Source organism: Phoca vitulina, unplaced genomic scaffold (genome assembly GCF_004348235.1).
Source record: "Phoca vitulina isolate PV1807 unplaced genomic scaffold, GSC_HSeal_1.0 scaffold6, whole genome shotgun sequence".
NCBI lineage: Eukaryota > Metazoa > Chordata > Mammalia > Carnivora > Phocidae > Phoca > Phoca vitulina.
Genome location: NW_022589709.1, coordinates 67,278,784 through 67,299,135, shown reverse-complemented (window position 1 = coordinate 67,299,135; position 20,352 = coordinate 67,278,784). Strand labels below are relative to the sequence as shown.

The window sequence follows — 20,352 nt, the reverse complement described above, 5'->3', positions numbered from 1 at the left end:
TTTGGAGAAGTGTCTGGTTCATGTCTTCTGCCCATTTTTTGACTTGATTATTTGCTTTTTGGGTGTTGTGTTTGAGAAGTTCTTTATAGATCTTGGATACCAGCCCTTTATCTGTAATGTCATTTGCAAATATCTTCTCCCATTTTGTGGGTTGCCTCTTTGTTTGTTGACTGTTTCCTTTGCTGTGCAGAAGCTTTTTATCTTGATGAAGTCCCAGAAGTTCATATTTGCTTTTGTTTCACTAGCCTTTGGAGATGTATCTTGAAAGAAGTTGCTGTGGCTGATGTCAAAGAGGTTACTGCCTATGTTCTCCTCTAGGATTTTGATGGATTCCTGTCTCACATTGAGGTCTTTCATCCATTTTGAATTTATCTTTGTGTATGGTGTTAGAGAATGGTCGAGTTTCCCAGCCCCATTTATTGAAGAGACTGTCTTTTTTCCATTGCATATTTTTTCCTGCTTTTTTGAAGATTATTTGACCATAGAGTTGAGGGTCCATATCTGGGTTCTCTATTCTGTTCCATTGGTCTATATGTCTGTTTTTGTGCCAGTACCATGCTGTCTTGGTGATCACTGCTTTGTAATATAGCTTGAAATCGGGCAACGTGATGCCCCCAGCTTTGTTTTTCTTTTTTAACATTTCCTTGGTGATTCGGGGTCTTTGATTCCATACAAATTTTAGGATTGTTTGTTCCAGCACTTTGAAAAATGCCATTGGAATTTTGATCGGGATGGTGTTGAAGGTGTAGATTGCTCTGGGTAGTATAGACATTTTAATAATGTTTATTGTTCCAATCCATGAGCATAGAATGTTTTTCCATCTTTTTGTGTCTTCTTCAGTTTCTTTCATGAATGTTCTGTAGTTCCTAGAGTATAGATCCTTTACCTCTTTGGTTAGGTTTATTCCGAGGTATCTTATGGTTTTTGGTGCTATTTTAAATGGAATCATTTCTCTAATTTCTCTTTCTACAGTTGCATTGTTAGTGTATAAGAAAGCAACTGATATCTGTGCATTGATTTTATATCCTGCCACATTACTGAATTGCTGTATGAGTTCTAGTAATTTGGGGGTGGAGTCTTTTGGGTTTTCCACATGAAGTATCATGTCATCTGCGAAGAGAGTTTGACTTCTTTGCCAATTTGAATACATTTTATTTCTTTTTGTTGTCTGATTGCTGTTGCTAGGACTTCTAGTACTATGTTGAACAATAGTGGCAAGAATGGGCATCCTTGTCGTGTTCCTGATCTTAAGGGAAAGGCTCTCAGCTTTTCCCCATTAAGGATGATATTCACTGTGGGTTTTTCATAAATGGATTTTATGAGCTTGAGGAATGTTCCCTCTATCCCTATACTCTGAAGAGTTTTAATCAGGAAAGGATGCGGTATTTTGTCAAATGCTTTTTCTGCATCAACTGAGAGGGCCAAATGGTTCTTCTCTCTCCTCTTATTAATGTGTTCTATCACATTGATTGATTTGCGAATGTTGAACCACCCTTGCATCCCGGGGATAAATCCCACTTGGTCATGGTGGATGATCCTTTTAATGTATTGTTGGATCCTATTACCTAGGATTTTGTTGAGAATTTTGGAATCCATATTCATCAGGGATATCGGTCTGAAATTCTCCTTTTTGATGGCGTCTTTGCCTGGTTTTGGGATTAAGGTAATGCTGGCCTCATAGAATGAGTCTGGAAGTTTTCCTTCTGTTTCTGTTTTTTGAAACAGCTTCAGGAGGATAGGTATTATTTCTGTTTGAATGTTTGGTGAAATTCCCCAGAGACTCCATCAGGTCCTGGACTCTTGTTTTTTTGGGAGGTTTTTGATCACTGCTTCAATCTCGTTACTGGTTATTGGCCTATTTAGGTTGTCAGTTTCTTCCTGTTTCAGTCTTGGGAGTTTATAGGTTTCTGGAAGACATCCATTTCTTCCAGGTTGCTCAATTTATTGGCATATAGTTGTTCATAATAATTTCTAATAATTGTTTCAATTTCCTTGGTGTTAGTCGTGCTCTCTCCCCTTTCATTCATAATTTTATCAATTTGGGTCCTTTCTCTTTTCTTTTGGATAAGTCTGGCCAGTGGTTTATCGATCTTATTAATTCTTTCAGAGAACCAGCTTCTAGTTTCGTTGATCTGATCCACTGTGTTTCTTGTTTCTAATTTATTGATCTCTGCTCTAATCTTAATTATTTCTCTTCTAATGTGTGGCTTACGGATTGTTTGTTGCTTTTTCTGTAGTTCTTTAAGGTGTAGAGTTAGTTGGTGAATTCGGGATTTTTCTCTTTTTTTTGAGTGAGGCTTGGATGGCTTTGTATTTCCCCCTTAGGACTGCCTTTGCAGCATCCCATAGGTTTTGAACCAATGTGTTTTCATTCTCATTGATTTCCATGAATTGTTTAAGTTCTTCTTTGATTTCCTGGTTGACCCAAACATTCCTGAGCAGAGTGGTCTTTAGCTTCCAAGTGTTTGAATTTCTGCCAAATTTTTTCTTGTGATTGAGTTCCAGTTTTAAAGCATTATGGTCTGAGAATATGCAGGGAATAATCTCAATCTTTTAGTATCGTTTGAGACCTGATTTGTGACCCAGTATATGGTCTATTCTGGAGAAAGTTCCATGTGTGCTCGAGAAGAATGAGTATTCTGTTGTTTTAGGGTGGAATGTTTTAGGGTGGAATAGCTATGAGGCCCATCTGGTTCAGTGTGTCATTCAAAGCTCTTGTTTCTTTGTTGATTTTCTGCTTAGATGATCTGTCTATTGCTGAGAGTGGAGTATTGAGGTCTCCTACAATTAATGTATTGTTATCAATGCAACTCTTTATTTTGGTTAACAGTTGGCTTATGTAGATGGCTGCTCTCATGTTGGGGGTGTAGATATTTACAATTGTAGATCTTGTTGGATAGACCCTTTAAGAATGATATAGTGTCCTTCTGTTTCTCTAACTACAGTCTTTAGCTTAAAATCTAATTTGTCTGATATAAGAATTGCTACTACCCCAGCTTTCTTTTGAGGTTGGTTGGCATGGAAGATGGATCTCCATCCCTTCACTTTCAGTCTGGATGTATCTTTAGGTTCAAAATGAGTCTCTTGTAGACAGCATATGGATGGGTCCTGTCTTTTTATCCCATCTTCAACCCTGTGCCATTTTATGGGAGCATTTAGGCCGTTGAGAGTGATTATTGAAAGATATGAATTTATTGTCATCATGTTGCCTGTGAAGTCCTTGTTTGTATAGATTGTCTCTGTAAATTTCTGTTCTGTATCATTCTTGGGGTCTTTCTCCTTTTATAGAACCCCCCTTAGTATTTCTTGCAGGGCCGGCTTAGTGGTCACATATTCTTTCAGTTTCTGCCAGTCTTGGAAGCTCTGCATCTCTCCATCCATTCTAAATGACAGCCTTGCTGGATAAAGTATTCTTGGCTGCATGTTCTTCTTGTTTAGTACCCTGAATATGTCTTGCCAGGCCTTTCTGGCTTGCCAGGTCTCTGTGGATATGTCTGATGTTATTCTGATGTTCTTCCCTCTGTATGTAAGGAATCTCTTCCTCCTAAGTGCCCTTAAGATGGTTTCCTTGGTTCTAAGATTTGCGAGTTTTACTATTACATGCCGGGGTGTTGGCCTGTTTTCCTTGATCTTGGGAGCGGTCCTCTCTGCCTCTAGGACACGAGTGTTTCTTTCATTCTCCAGATTAGGGAAGTTCTCAGCTACGATCTGCTCAAATACATCTTCTAGTCCTCTCTCTCTCTCGACCCCCTCAGGATCCCAGTAATTCTGACATTGGAACATTTCATTGTGTCATTTATTTCTCTGATTCTATTTTCATGGATTTTGAGTTGTTTTTCCCTGGCCTCCTCTTTTTCCTTCTTGTCTATTCATTGGTCTCCTAAACCACCAATTCGTTCTTCTGCCTTGCTTATCCTAGGTGTTAGATTATCTAGATGAGATTGAATCTCATTGATAGCATTTTTAAGTTCTGCCAATTCAGCTTTCATTTCTGCCCTTAGAGACTCTGTGTTGCCATTAATCAATTTTTCCATTCTAGCTGTTGTCTTCACAATTGCTAGCCTGCATCCATCTCCGACAGCTTGGTTATATCTGAATCCATTTGTAAATCTGTGGCATAAGTCATAGTCTCTGAGTCTTTTCTATTTGGGGGGTTCTTCCTCCTAGTCATTCTTTTGGTGGGTGTTTGAGGGAATGTATAGAGTCCAAATTAATGACCACAACCCAAGCAAGATGCACCTGTTTTCTAGGGACCTTAGGGTTGCTGGTCTCTTGTTCTCCCAGCCTGTCTTCTGGGGGAGGGGCCTGCCAACTGTTACTCAGGCAGCCCTGTTTGGGCAGAGTTGCCCTGCCCCCTGTGGGGGGGATGGGCTCAGTGAAAACTGGTTTTTTGGGGCTTTTGTTCTCTGGCGGCTTTCTCTGGCGGCTTTCTGCTCTCTTCCGAGAGAGCAGAAGAGACTGTTTCCAACCCTCTGCCTCAGAGCAGAGAGATCGCAGTCTGTTCTTCAGTGAGCACTCCAGGCCACACACACCATCTCCATTTGTGTCTGTGCTGCTATAAACTGCAGCGTCCTGGGTTGTGCGCCCCTCAGCAGCGCTTCCAGTTCTCGTCTCCAGATCGGGGCACGTCTCTGCCCTTTGTGCTTCTAAAACGACCAGCCGCCCCCAGTTCACACGCACGGCCCCGCAGCTCAGGGTTTCCGTCTGGGGAGCTGCCCTAAAGTCCTTTCCCCGTTGCTACCGGTCTGCGAGTCTGTGCCCCGTCCCCAGCGCACAAGGCTGTCGCTCACCGGCGGTGTAGGATCCCAATGGCTCCCTCACCCTGCCGTTTATCCTCCGATATCTGCCCGCGGAATCACGGCTCCCCGCTTCATACCTCCAAACCAACCGCCTGCGATATTCTTTTTGTAGAGATCTAGATCTATCTGCTTACATCTCAGGCTGATTTCATGGGTGTTCAGAGTGGTCTGGTAGATACCCAGCTCAATTTCCGGGACCGGTTGGAATAGGGTCCCCTACTCCTCCGCCATCTTTTCAGCATCCCCCAGAACCCATCCAAAACAGGCCATTTAATAAAATCCCAGGTAGGATGACAGGAGTCCCAGCGGGCAGGCAGGCCTCGTAGAGCCACCCTGAGTCTCCCAACACAGCCCTGCCTGTCCTTTAATTTTAATGGCTATTACTCCCTGACTATCTTTGCACTAAAGATCATTTTATTAAGATTCAATATTTAAAAATTTTGTGAAATACTACTGATGAATGCTTTTAAAATTAGAGATGTATCTATATGCTCCAGAGACACATAACTCTAGATACAGGTTTTTATTATATGAGAAATTTGCAAGCAGAACTAAATGAAAGATGTAAAAAAATTTTTGTAAACAAAAAATGTTGGAAGAATTTCCTTATTACTGAAATGGGAAAAATTATTGAATATTGAATTATAATTTAGTTGTATTGTCCTCTGGCAGATGAAGAGATTATAAGATTTTAAAAACTTTGATATTTTGAATAGAAAGTATATAGTATTTATGTTGATATATGCTGCTGTTCTGACCATCTACATATATATGACATTTGAGGTAATAGAACACTGGCTGGACCTTTTACCTTAGTTAATTGACACAAGGCAGAAGTCATAATGCAACCTGAGTTTTCATTCAGTGTATGTATGTGTGTGTGTGTATATATATATATATATATACACACACACACATATATATAGCTCTATGTGGTTTATTTTATTTTAAGGGGGCACCATAACTGGTAGTCCCTTTGGTTTTTGGTTTTTGGTTTACCACAGAGGTACAGGTAATTGTTTTCAGAAATTTGCATGTTTAATTTTCTATTTTGTATAGGTTTTTCAAATAAGTTTGAAGAAGGTGATAGCTCTGGTTTCTGGAGAGGTAAGTTCAGTGTTTTCTCTAGTGGCTTTTAAAATTTAATGTTCAGTGTACATGCTAAAGAGAAACTAAGATTAAGTGTCATAGTCTTTTTCAGTTCTAATTTATTTAAACAGTTTTATAAAGCAGCTGTTGCCAGAGCCTTAACCAAGAATTCAGGCATCCTAGTTTGACCTTTCTCAGCCTGCCTTAATCTATGAGGTGCAACTTTTGAATGGTTTGCTACCTTAAGAAAAAGTAGATAATGGAAAGAACATGTCAAGAATCAAAACTCCATGTCCATATATACGTGCAGTTTGGGACATGCAGGTCCCTATTCAGACTAACATAATTCTTGACAGTGGAAAAAGATTCTTGAGAATGTGGATGACTACTGAAATCAAGACATTTCTGTCAAAGGTACTGACAAACTGGTTTGGAGGAATACAGAGGATGATGTGAATAGAGTAATGTTACCAGAATATAGATTACAGTAATTAATAGTGCTTTCCTAGGAGAACCTGATTAAGTAGATTTGGGTGAGGCCTTGGAACCTGTATTAAAAAGCATCCCTGGTGACTCTGATGCCTTTTTGTTTGGTCATCATTTATCTGTGGAATCTTTTTTCTTTTTAGAGAGGAGAGGGTAGGGGCAGAGGGAAAGAGAGAGAATCTTAAGCAGGCTCCATGAAGAGTTCTGAGCCCACTCGGGGCTACATCTCAGAACCCTGAGATCATCACCTAGGCTGAAATCAAGAGTTGGACACTTAACCGACAAAGCCACCCAGGCGCCCTTATCTGTGGAATCTTAATAACATAATATAACTTTGGAGTTGCAGACTTTGTTTCCTGTCCCTGCTCTGCGACCCCCTAGTTGAATGACTTAGAGCTAGTTGCTTAATTTCTCAGAGCCACAGTTTGCTATTCTGCAGAATGGAGGACATCTCTATTATAGGTTGTTAGGCAGACTTAATGAAAATGTGTATGAAAATATGAAATTCAATACCAGACACATTCATGGTAAACAGTAAATGCCATCTATCTTCATTAAATATTTGAGTCTTAATTTCATTATACTCTTAACAGTGATTCTCAAGATCAAAACCAAGCTTAGACTGATCACCTTAAAACCCTTTGGAATTAGGGTGCCTGGGTGGCTCAGTTGGTTGGGCGACTGCCTTCGGCTCGGGTCATGATCCTGGAGTCCCGGGATCGAGTCCCGTGTCGGGCTCCCTGCTCAGCGGGGGTCTGCTTCTCCCTCTGACCCTCCCCCTTCTCATGTGCTCTCTCTCTCTCTCTCTCATTCTCTCTCTCTCAAATAAATAAATAAAATCTTAAAAAAAAAAACCCTTTGGAATTAGATGGGGTTTTAATATATCTAATAAAACTGTTTTCCCTAAGTTATTGTTAGTTTCATTCTCCCTGATTTTCTGTGCTTTTTTCATTTTATTCAAATGAAAATGTACATAACATAGAACAAATATTTAACAGAAGAAAAAAATGACCATTTTTATTCTTTTCCATTTCTATTTTACCTAATCTCCCTTTTTAAAAATCAGTGAATATTCAAGATCATTTTCACTTAGCCAAGACCTTCCCCAGTTGACTCCTACCAGTGGTAGACCACAGCACTTTTGAGCACAAATTCTAGTTTCTCATAGCACCTGAGAGAACTTTCCTCCAAAATGGTTTGCTTTCTTCCCTTGGTCTATTTTCTATATGTATATTTCTCTCTCTATATATGGATTGAATTCTTTCATTCTTAAAATTGTTATTGGCAAGCCCAGAAACAGATTTTGATATCATGATAGAAGCTTTTATTCTGCACACAAATAGCATCTTTTGTGGTTGTTATTGTCCCTGCAGTCTAGTTTCCTCCATCTGGTATAGTTAGTGATAAGGACTGTTGATTTTGGATTTGGACACCCTAGGTTTGAGACCCAGAGTCTCCTCTCAGTTGTATTATCTTGAAAAAACATATTTAACTTCTGTATTTCATTTTTTCTATTTATAAAAGAGGATAATACCCACTTCACAAGGTTTTTGTGAAGATTTAAAAAGTTAGTACATATTACTCGTTTAGAACAGTGCTAGACCATACTGAATTCTAAATGTGTTATTACTGTTAATTATTATTATTATATAACATATATTTATATGAATATATACTTAGATACCTAGTATATTTATGTACTTAATATATATTTAATATAATTAATGTATCATATTGTTATTTATGTTTATATTTTTAAATATTTATACTTTATACATGTTATATATATTTTATATACTTTCTGTAATTAATTTTTATGTAATGTAATGTGGTTGTAGCTAATCTTGGGATAGTATCTCTTTTTTGTTGGTGCTTGGCTTTATTTCCTAACTCTACAGATTTTTTTTCAATAACTATATTTTGAAATAGTATAAGACTCATTACAAGTTAGAAAAATAGTACAGAGAGTTTCCTTCACCCCTTTCCTAATGTAATTGTACTCATCATCCAACTTCTCCCAATGTCATTAGCCTATTTTAATTCCTAGTGTGGTCAAAATATAGGTTTGTTTTAGGGGAATAACTGGACAAAGTTAATGTGAGACCTCTTTGTCCTTGTCAGGTCTCAAATTAATTTATAGGTTTTTCTTACATAAGGCAATAAATGTTAGTTGTCCTCATTATTCCAGGGCTGGCAACCTTCTTTTCAAAATTCTTTCCTTCCTGCTAAGCTCCCTTGTAGTATTAAATCCTGTTTCCCAAATAATTGTCTTGGTATCAGATGACTCTTTAGGAATATTTAGTAGTTGTTGACTTCATTTCAAGTAGGAGCCTGCAACAAGAGCTCTGGGTTATTTCTTATAAAAAAATATTAGTTGTTAAGTAGATTAGTACTTTTGCACAGGAACTTAACTCATAGCTTCTAAGCGGTCTAGCCACTTGATGTCATTACTATGACTTTTAAAGTTCTCAGATTTTAAACATTTAATGACATGTACAAAGGTCCCTTGAAATCATTTCTGTATTTCCCAGATGTGTCTTTGTTGGAATCTTCTAGAAAGCTTAAAGTTATTCAGTAAAGTTATTAGTAACATTTTTAAATTTTTAAAAATTACTCATTTGTTGCTCTCACTCTATACTTTTAAAAAAATAAACATCTCTGGGGCTGGATTCTAGGGATCTATCTATTTATTTAATTTTTTTCTAGGAATTTATTTTTAAAAAACCTTCCAGCTAATTCTTAGGCAGCCTTCAGTGTAGTGATCCTCATTCCATTATTGAGAAACTGGTAATGTTACTTGATATTGTCTTAAAAATAGAAAAGCCAAGATATCCCCCAATTGTTTCATTAGGATGATTGGGGAAAAATTTGCATATGTTTAAAAAAATCCACTAATGTCTGAGATATAGTAAGAAAGGCAAATTACAGAAATATTGACATTATTATAAAAAGAATAATCATGTATTTCTAGTGGCCGATGGCCTACATTTAAGAACCACTTGACTACTTTAATAGTTTAGGTATTTCTGAAACCATTTTTAGTCATACCAGTATTGATGAAATTCTTCTTCTTTGGCTTGTGCGTAGCACTTGAGAAATAGTGAATTCTCAGTTATACACTTAACATTTAGGTATGTTAAATGATTTATAGGGAGTTGACTGAATAATGTCTTTATATTTCTGTTGCTAAAATTATTTCAAGAATTAAAATGTTCATATTTTAACTTAAAAATACTTATTTTTTCACTAACTTATCCTGTGATAGTGCTATTCTTTAGATATTACAACTTTAAAGTTAATTATTTAGATGCTATTCACATGTTAAATTTTTATTCAAGAATCTAATAATGACTGTGAAGATAATCAGACACGGAACAGAGGGTTTTCCAAGAGAGGCGGTAAGGACCACATTTTGGAACGATTTGTACTTACACTTTCTAATGTCACTGGATTTTTTTTTCCCCCCAAAGATCTCCAGAATGTGCTATGAAGTACAGAATAGGGACTGTGAGTTCTGGTCAGTCACAATATCTATGAACCGGGATGTCTTTGTCTCTGAATAGAATATTTGGATATATGGGAGAGTGAAGAAATTGTAGATTACTTTTTGTTTAGGTCTGGCAGTGCTCTACCATACTCTGCTAATCCTGCCTCTAATAAAGTTGAGATGAGATGGTATAAACATTACAGTATTGAATTCTTTTCTTTTTTTTAAGATTTTATTTATTTGGCAGAGAGAGACACAGCGAGAGAGAGAGCACAAGCAGGGGAGTGGGAAAGGGAGAAGCAGGCTCCCGCTGAGCAGGGAGCCCCACGTGGGGCTCGATTCCAGGACCCTGGGACCATGACCTGAGCCGAAGGCAGACACTTAATGACTGAGCCACCCAGGTGCCCCACCATATTTAATTCTTGATAACCTGTGGGTAGACATGTTAAAATAACAACAGTAAAACCCACAAAAAACATAGTGAACTTATAAAATTGTTAAAGTTGTGCGAATCTGCTTATGATGAAAGTTTATTCTTAAGAACTATATGATAATCAAGATACATCAGTGTTTTTACAGTAACTTGGGAACATCATTTTCCTTTGCCCATTAGATAGTTAGCCCATTGAATACCAGGCCCTTCTTAGTGCCGATAGGACTTGTGGGGACTTCACTATAGCATTCTTAGGGAAGTGAGGTGGGGAGGAATTTGGTGGTGAAGGAGGTTTGGCTATTTGTCTCATAAATTGAGGTTTTTTTAATGATAATTGCAGGGGGGCATGTAATGATGTGGAGGAAATTTAGCTATAGGAAAAAGCCAGACTCATCTTTTAAAATTGCCTTTTTTCCCCCTTTAACAAGCAATTTTTAGCACTTAATGTTCTTAAAACATTGCTTTTAGTTTTAAATCTTTGGTTGTTTTCTGCAGAACAGTGAATATCTATCTTCCTCAGTGTTTTCTTTAAATTAATCTAATTCATGTTTAAGTGAGGCAGTCAAAAGCCAGTTGCAGCTCTATGTGCTTGATTGTGGCTTATTGACTAATACAGGGTGACTAGCAGTGAAACAGTCATTTTTGCATATCCCTGATTGCTGTTCTCTTTAGCTGTATACATTTGAAGGTAGGAAATTTGCACATGGCAGTCACTCAGTAAATAACATATGTGCATAAATATAAGCATATTTAAGTTTATATTGAAATATGACTTGATATAGCACCAGACATGTGCATGCGTTGTACCTGTATAGCTCAGTGATATTTCACTAACTGAACACACCGGGGTTTATTGTGTTCACAAGCATCCAGATCAAGAAATAGAAATTACTGGCACCTCTAGAAGTCCCTTTTATGCTCATTTTCTTTCACTGGCAACCCTCCCATTCCATGGTTAACTTCTAATCTGACTTTTAGCAGCATAGGTTAATTTTCTGTTTTTGTACTTGATATAAATGGTGGACTCATACAACATACAACTCTTTTGTGTCCATCTTCTGCTTAATGTATTTGTGAGATGCATTTATAGTGTTGGTTGCAGTTGTAGATCATTACCATTGCTATATAGGCTCTCTGGTTCTACTCTTATGCTAATGATGCTGTTTGGATGTCTTCCAGCTTTAAGCTATTTTGAAGCAGCTGCTGTGGACATTCTAGTACATTTCTTTTGGTGCCATTGATATATATTCAGAAGTAAAATTGATGCCTCATAGATTTTGTATATTTTTTGCTTTAATAGCTGTTGTGAAATGTTTTCAAGATAGATACACTAAAGTATACTCCCACATCCTCACCAATGTTTGGTATTTTCTTTTTCTTTAAAGTTTAACCATTCTGCTGAGTATGTGGTAGTATATCTTATTGTGGTTTTAATTTGCCTTTCCTTGATGGACTAATGAAATGTCCAGTGCTTCATAAGTTTACTGGCCATTTGTACATCATCTTTTGTGTAGTGCTGATTCCATTCTTTTGCCATCTTTTCTGTTGGGTGTCTGTTGTTAACTTTTCATTGGCAAATAATTTAAAACTTACAGAAAATTTGCAAGAATAGTAAAAGTAACTCCTGGATAACATTTATATTGGGAGTCTCTTTGCTTCCTCTTAAGTCGTGAAGATAGTCTCTTCTATTTTTTTTTTTAAATTTTATCTTTTGGAAGGGAAAATGAAGGGGGGGGAAATCGGAGGGGGAGATGAACCATGAGAGACTATGGACTCTGAGAAACAAACTGAGGGTTCTAGGGGGGAGGGGGGTGGGAGATGGGTTAGTCTGGTGATGGGTATTAAAGAGGGCACGTACTGAATGGAGCACTGGGTGTTATACACAAACAATGAATCATGGAACACTACATCAGAAACTAATGATGTAATGTATGGTGATTAACATAACATAATAAAATAAAAAATGAAAAAGAAAGAAAAAAATAAAATTTTATCTTTTTAACTTGTACATTCAGATTGTAATTCATCTGGGCTTTATTTTTGTATATGAAGTAAGATAGGGATCATGGTACATTTTTTCCCCATAAGAGTATCCAGTTGATTCCTTATCACTTACTAAAAGACTTTCCACTCTATACTACAAGGACTTCTTTATCCTAAATCAGGTGACAGTATATATGTGGAACTGTTCCTGGGCGTGGTTCCTTTCCTTTGGTCAGTTTCTATATCTTTGCACCTTTGCTATATAGCCTAATTACTACAATTTCATAATAGATCCTAATATCTGGTAGTGTAAGTCTTCCAAGTTTATTGTTCTTCAGTATTACTTGGGTTATTCTTAGTTCTTTGCATTTGCATGTGATTTTTAGAAGCAGTTTATCAATTTCCTGGAAAAAACCTAATGGGATATTTTGGGGATTGCATTGAATTTGAGGAGATTGACCATTTTTACAATATTGAGCCTTTCAATCCGTGAATATCCCTTTTTAAGTAGGTCTTTAGTTTTTCCTAGCTATGTGTTGCACTTTTCACTAGAGAGTCATTACACGTCTTTCTTTACATTAGTATTTGATATTTTGTGTTGCATATGCTTTTTATTTATCTAATACTCCATATAACAGTTTCACCATTTTAGAGTGTATATTTCAATAGTTTTAAATATACTCACTATATTGTATGCCCATCATCACTATTTAATTCCTGAACATTTTCTTTCCCCCCCGCCCCAAAATCTTGTGCCTATTAGCAGTTAGTCCCATTTCTCTCTTATCTCCGTCCTTTGGCAACCATTAATCGACTTTCTGTAGCTATGGATTTGCTGATTCTGGACATTTCATATAAATGGAATTATGTAATATGTGATCTTTTGTATGTTCTTTCACTTAGGATGATCTCATAATTTGTCCATGTTGTAGCATGTGATGGTACTTAATTACTTGTAATGGCTAAGTAATATTTCACTGTGTAGCTATACCATATTCTGTTTATTCATCAGTTGATTGATTATTGGGTTGTTTCTACTTTTGGGCTATTATGATTAGTACTGCTATCAACCTTTGTGTACAAGTTTTATGTGAACATATGTTTTAATTTTTCTGGTGCATATACCTAGGAGTAAAATTGCCAAGTTGTTTTCCACAGCAGCTGCCCCAATTTATCTTATTCCAACAATGCATGAGTATCCCAGTTTCTCTGCATCCTTACCAGTTTTTGTTATTGTGTGTCTTCTTGGTGGTTGTGATCCTTGTGGGTGTAAAATGGTATCTCATTGTCATTTTGATTTGGGTTTCCTGATGACTATTATGTTGAACAGCTTTTCCCGTGTGTATTGGCTATTTGTATATCTTTTTTGGAGAAAGGTCTTTCTAGATCATTGGCTTATTTAAAAAACTGTGTTGTCTTTTTATTGTTTAAAGAATTCTTTGTGTCTTGGTACATGTGCTATTGGAAAGACAATTTGCAGATATATTCTCCTTTCTTTGTGTTACCTTTTTATTTTCTTGGTGTCCTCTGAAGCACAGAAGTTTTAAATTTAGATGCTGTCTGGTTTATCTATTTTTTCATTTGTTGGTTGTGCGTTTGGTGTCATATCTAGAAAACCTTTGCCTATTAAAAGGTCATGCAGATTTTCACCCATGTTTCCTTCTAATAATTTTATTGTTTTGCTCTTTGATCCATTTTGATTTCATTTTTATATATGGTGTGAGGGAGGGGTCCAACTTAATTCTTTTGCATGTGAATATCTAGTTGTCCTAGCACCATTTGTTCTTGTTTTATATTGATAGGGTGGAGGTGTAAATCTCTTTAAATTTATCCCACTGGGAGTTGGTTAAGCTTCTTGGATGTGTGAATTTATATTTTTCATCTAATTTGAGAAATTTTCTGCTCTTTTTTTGTGGTAAAATAACTATGACATAAAATCTGCCGTTTTAATTATATTTAACTGTAAGTGGCATTAAGTATATTTACAGTGTTATGCAGTTGTCACCACTATCCGTTTCCAAAACTGAAAGCAGAAACCTAAGCAGAAATCTATATCCATTATATAGTACATCCCCTTATCTTCTCCCCCTGAGTTTCTGGTAAACTCTATTCTATATTCTCTTTGAATTTGCCTCTGTTCTAGATATTTCATACAAGTGGAATCATACAACATTTGCCCTTTTGTGTCTGGCTTAATTCACTTAGCATAATGTTTTCAGTGTTCGTTCATGTAGCATGTATCTGAACAAAGTACATTTCTTTTTATGGCTGAATAATTATCCATTGTGTGTATAATACCACATTTTACCCATTCATCTATTGATGAACTTTGGGTTTTTACTTACTTTGGCTATTGTGAATAATGCTTCTATGAACATTCATATGTATTTATCTGTTTGAGTCCTTGTCTTTGCACCTTTTGACTGTATGCCTAGAAGTGGAATTGCCAGGAGACGGGACTGAAGTAAGTTGAAATATGCCACAGAGTTCACTGTTCTTACTGAGAATCAGCTTAAAAAATATTCTCTGGGTTACTGCAAGTTTGATTAATTTTCATTTTAGAAAGTTAATTCTGACAGTTTTTAAAACGTGCATTTTATTTTTTTGGAGTAGCAGAATTCGGAGTTTCTTACTTTGCCATTTTTGCTGATGTCAGTGATCCATATCATTTAAAAATTTTCATTTTGTTTGCTAGTATATAGAAATACAATTGAATTTTGTATATTGAAGGTTGAGTGACCTTGCTAAATTTATGGTAAGTACTTTTTTAAATGAAGAAAAGATGTTCATATTTCTTATACACAAAGTTTAAATGATTTATAAACTTACTCCTTTCTGAAGATTGTTACCAAACATCTTTAAAAGGCTGCAAGAGATTGTCACCTGTCCCTTATGAAATGCAGAATTCATGGAAGGACTAATGTCACCTTTAAAAATATATTAATGTTATTTTATGAAAAGTGACATTTAAAGTGGTAAATTTTGAAATATTTCAAAAACTCAGAAAAGCAGAGAATATTCTATTTCAAACACTTGTATACCACTACCTGGATTTAACAGGAACATTTTGTCATTTATACTTCAAATAAAGAAAAAAAATTACATAATTATTAGAAGACCCATTTTCCCTCTGTATTTTATATCTCCTTTTTCCCAGAGGTAACTTTTTTTAACATTGGTGTGTAGTGTATACTTCCTATTCATATTTCTATAAAAGTTTATTAGACCTATCTTTTTGTGATTTTTTAATAAAAGATTTTAATTTTAAGTAATCTCTACACCCATTGAGGGGCTCAGACTTAAAACTCTGAGGTCAAGAGTGGCATGCTCTACCAACTCAGCCAGCCAGGCACCCCCCCCTTTTTTGTGACCTTTTTTTTTGGATCTAGTTCATTCATTTTAACTTTTATAGTGTTTTACTTACCATTTAACCTATTTATTTAAAAACAAATTATTTTTAACACCATGTAGGATACGTAGAGTTTCTGTCCCTACTTTCTAACAAGAAAGTCATTCAGACTTTTAATGCTGTATAACTTCATGTTCTTTTCACCTCTAGTTATAAGACTTCTTACATAACTAGAAACTGGCATCAGCTATGGAAAAAAAGAGCATGTTCATTTAAATGTTTGTGTTTCTCCTGTGTATGGAATTATTAAGCTATAGATACTAGAGGTACTGAGTCATTATGTAGTCATTTGCTCAGTAGAGAAGCTAGTTTGGAAAAGGAACCAAATTGAATTTACAGAAAGCAGTAGTGAATAGATTAAACAGATTAAACAAAGATGAGTAGAATAAGTGAATCCAAAGATAGATCTGAGGAAATTCTCTAAATTTGGGAATGGAAAACATGAAAGCATTTAACAGTTATGGAAGACAGAATAAGCAGCTCTGTTATTCCAACATATGTCTAAATACCTCCTGAGAAGAGAACAGAGAAAATGGGAGGAGGAGAGAGAGGGAAAAGAAAACTATTCAGAGAATAGTTGAGAAACTTTTCCAGAGTTAAGAAGGAACAAGAATCATGAGCAAATTTAAAAAAATTCACACTCTTATATGTGTATTGACATTGCAAAATTACAAAGATAAAAATATTTAGAGCTAACAGAAAAAGACCCACATATAAAAGAACAAAAGATTGGCAGCAGAACTTTTTTTTTTTTCCCAATAAAGGTAGAGAACATAATAGAGTAGAATGTAGAATTCTGAGGGAGAATAGTTCTGAATCGAAACTGCTATATCCAGATAATTTAGGTGTCAGAGAGAAATAACACCATTTAGATAAAGATGGTGTTGAGTACTGTCAGGCCACTGAGGAAAGAACTACTGAATCATGTATATTAACAAGAAGGAAACTGAATGCAACAAGAAGTAGGAAGCAGTGATGAGCATAACTAAATAAATACACATTTTAAAATTGGTAAACATATTGGTAAACCTAAATAAGTATTGGCTTTAGAGGACAGTAATAATGTCATTAATTTAGGGGTTTTAGAAATAAGAAAGAACTAAAATACTAGCAAATGAAAAGACTTAAGTTCTTTGTCAGCTCAGTAGGAGAGAACAGATTGAAACTAATTTCAGAATTTCTTAAAAATGGTAAAATTGGTATGGTAAAATATAATGTATAACTTACTAGTGGAGGAAATCCAATAGAATAGAAGGCTAGGACTTTGAGGAAGGAGACAAGGTTGAAAATAAATATTTCTTAAATATTCATGCTGAAATTGAAGGATATCAGTAAAAGCATAAAATATAGTGTTTGGGAAATCAATAGAAGGACAGAAAGGAAAACAAAAAAACATTGAAAAAAACTCGGGTAAGGGAAAACACAAAATAGGATGATTGAAGTAGGAAATTGATACATTAGTAATCATAATATATATTAACAGTAAACGTATGTCAATGCAGAGTTGAAAATAAAGAGAAAAAATGTCAGTTTAATATTAACCCCAATAGAAGTATAGGAGACAAAATAGACTCTAAAGCAGATATATTAGGAATAAAGAAATAATTACTTAATGATAAAAGTCATGTTCACTGGGAAGATATTACAGTTCAGAACATGGTTTGAAATCTAACAAGATATTCTTAAGTATATAAAGCAAAAGTAGACATAATTATATGGAAAAATTTGCAAATTTTAAACCACTAATCATGGGATTTTTTTTTTTCAAGATTTTATTTATTAGGAAGAGAGAGGGAGAGCATGAGCAGGAGGTGGGGCAGAGGGAGAGAGAGAAGCAGGCTTCCTGCTGAGCAGGGAGCCCCACATGGGGCTTGATTGCAGGACCCTGAGATCATGACCTGAGCTGAACCACTGAGCCATTCAGGTGCCCCCCCCAACCACTAATTTCCCCTTAGAAAATTGATAGAATGAGCAGACCAGATGGGGCGCCTGAGTAGCTCAGTTGGTTAAGCGACTGCCTTCAGCTCAGGTCATGATCCCGGAGTCCTGGGATCGAGTCCCGCATCAGGCTCCCGGCTCAGTGGGGAGCCCGCTTCTCCCTCTGACCCTCTCCCCTCTCATGCTGTTTTTCTCTCTCTTGCTTTCTAATAAATAAATAAATAAAATCTTAAATAAAAGAAAAGAATGAGCAGACCAGAAATGATTAAGACTATGGAGACTATAGAAGTTTTGAATACCAGTTATTAAGCTTGATTTAATATTTCTGTTTGGAATAATAAACCCCATATTATAAATTACACATTCTTCTGCAGCGTATAGAAAATACACACAATTTTACCATCTATTAAGGCCAAAATGAAGTCCCCAAATATACTATAGAATTTATCACAAACTATGTCCTCTTGTTAAAGTTTCATGAAAGTAGAAATCCGTAATGAAAAGCCTAACCGTTGTGATTTGGAAACTGAATTTATCAATTTATGAATTAAAATTCATCTGGCAATAATAAGGTATTTAGACCTGAATGGACATTAAAACATGGAAACTTAAGGGATACAGCTAAAGCAGCTAACTTTTTGAGGAAAGTTTACAATCTTAAATGTATGTAGTAGAAAAGAAATTAGTGAGCTCAGTGTTCAACTTAATTAAAAACTCAGTAGAAGGAAGTTAGAAAGATAATAGACATGAATGAAACAGATACAGTGGAATGTTATTCAGCAGTAAAAATGAAGTACATTTTCACACATCAACAGAAACAAAGATGGATTAAAGAAGCAAGGTAAAGAATATATTCCATATGATTCTGTTACATAAAGCTCAAACACAAAACTAAACAACACATTGCAAAAAGTTATGTACATAGTTGGTAAAAATTAAAATAAGAGCAAGGAAATGAAAACAATTCAGGATATTGGTTGAGAAAGCGGGGGGGGGGGAATTTTACAGGGCAAAAGACTATCCACGGGTTTCAGAGGTATTGGGAACATTCTTAGTTTTAAGCTGGGTAGTGTGGGTCCATAGGTTTTCATTTATTACATTTTAAACTTGTATATATGTTTTATATATTTTAGTTATTCATGTGCATACACCAAAGTAACATACCTTAAAAAGAAGCAGATCAGAAAGATAAACTGTTTCTTGAAAAGAGATAAACCCCAACAAGGCTTATTCAAAGATAAAGAGGCACAAATAATTTAGAATTAAAATGTAAATGTAATTATTGATAACATATTGCCAGATTGAGGATCTGTAAGTTTTAGGTAGTAGATGTATAACTCTGAATCTACCTTGAATTAAGTCTGCCCTATTTTATAAATAGGTTTTGAAAAGACATATAATTCAATATCAAGAAATATATAGAGAATTTTTACCTTTATTGGTCAGTTTCTTTGGGTGTAAATAGTGGCAAGTTCATAAACTAAATCTCACTTTCTTTATTTCTGCCCAGTTGACATTTTGGTTTTGATTTGATCTCATTCTGCTCTAGGTGGGATCAAATTTTACTTGAACTGTTAATACTGATTTTTGGTATTCAGTTGAATTAATATGTTATTTATAGCAGGAAATCAGACTTTATATATGCTTTTATGTCTGTGCTTTGAGTAAGATGTTTTACTATTTTCTATAAGGAACAAATACAAGCCTAGATTTATCTAATCCTCTGCATTTTAGAGATCTTGCTAATGATGCAGTCGTGGCAACTTTCAATGTTTTACAAATGACACTTTTTCTTTTAGTAATTTTTAGTTTTTTTTTTTTTTTTTTGGAAACTCTACCGCCAACATGGTCTTAAACTCAAGACCCTGAAACCGAGAGTCATGTATTCTACCAACTAAGCCAGCCAGCCACCCCTAGTCATTTTTAGTTTTGATTCTCAAAGCAAGCAGTGTTTGTTTTTTTCTTAATTGTAGCTATGTCTGTTTATGTTAGTAAAGTTGAACATTTATAGTTCAAATATGGCGTTTCTTTTTTAGTAACTGTTAATGCCTTAAAATATTTAAAGTCATTAAATTATACAAGGCTTAAATTAAATTTGGCCACCATTTCTCCAAGATTTTTTTGTTGTTGTTTTGTATTGTTCTTGTGTGTGTGTTTTAATATTATAGGCTATCAAGATGGAAATGATTCAGAAGCTTCAGGGTCATCCAGAAGAGGTGGAAGAGGTGGTTTCCGAGGTTGCCGTGGAGGATTTGGTCTAGGAAGTCCAAGTTAGTAGTGACTTGCAAATAGTGTGCTTTACTGTTAAGTTTTATTTTTCATCATTTCCTTTTCATACATAAGGTTGTTGAGAGGATTATATGAGAACAGCTTAGCAGAGTGACTGGTACATAATCACCTACATTGTATATAACATTATTTTTTTAGACACATATCTAATTGCATACTTGTTAGTTGGAATATATGAATCTTTCTAGAAGTTTGTGTGACTCAGTTCTTTAATCTTATTTATTACTTCTAAGTGTTTTAGAGCCTTGATAATGACAGCCAACCTTAGAAAGAGGTGGCCTTCTCTAAAGTTCTCCCCCACCCCAATATACCTTCTTTCACTAATGTAGCTTTCTACCTTAAATTACTCCAGCCATCATTTCTTGGAGCTAGGGGTATTGACTTCAGAAGTCACTGTTGGATTGCATTTGTCTCTTAATGGAAGAGGATAGATTAGTGA

At 35.6% G+C, this 20,352-nt stretch overlaps 1 protein-coding gene across 1 annotated transcript in view; it reads left to right on the top strand.

Annotated features, from left to right (window-relative positions):
* DDX4 (DEAD-box helicase 4) overlaps window positions 1-20,352 on the top strand; it is an 81,775-nt gene that overhangs the window by 36,124 nt on the left and 25,299 nt on the right. Inside the window, exons 6-8 of the mRNA XM_032403510.1 lie at window positions 5,859-5,906; window positions 9,713-9,772; window positions 19,793-19,894. Of these exons, the coding sequence (XP_032259401.1) occupies window positions 5,859-5,906; window positions 9,713-9,772; window positions 19,793-19,894 (210 nt within the window). The remainder of the gene's footprint in view (window positions 1-5,858; window positions 5,907-9,712; window positions 9,773-19,792; window positions 19,895-20,352) is intronic.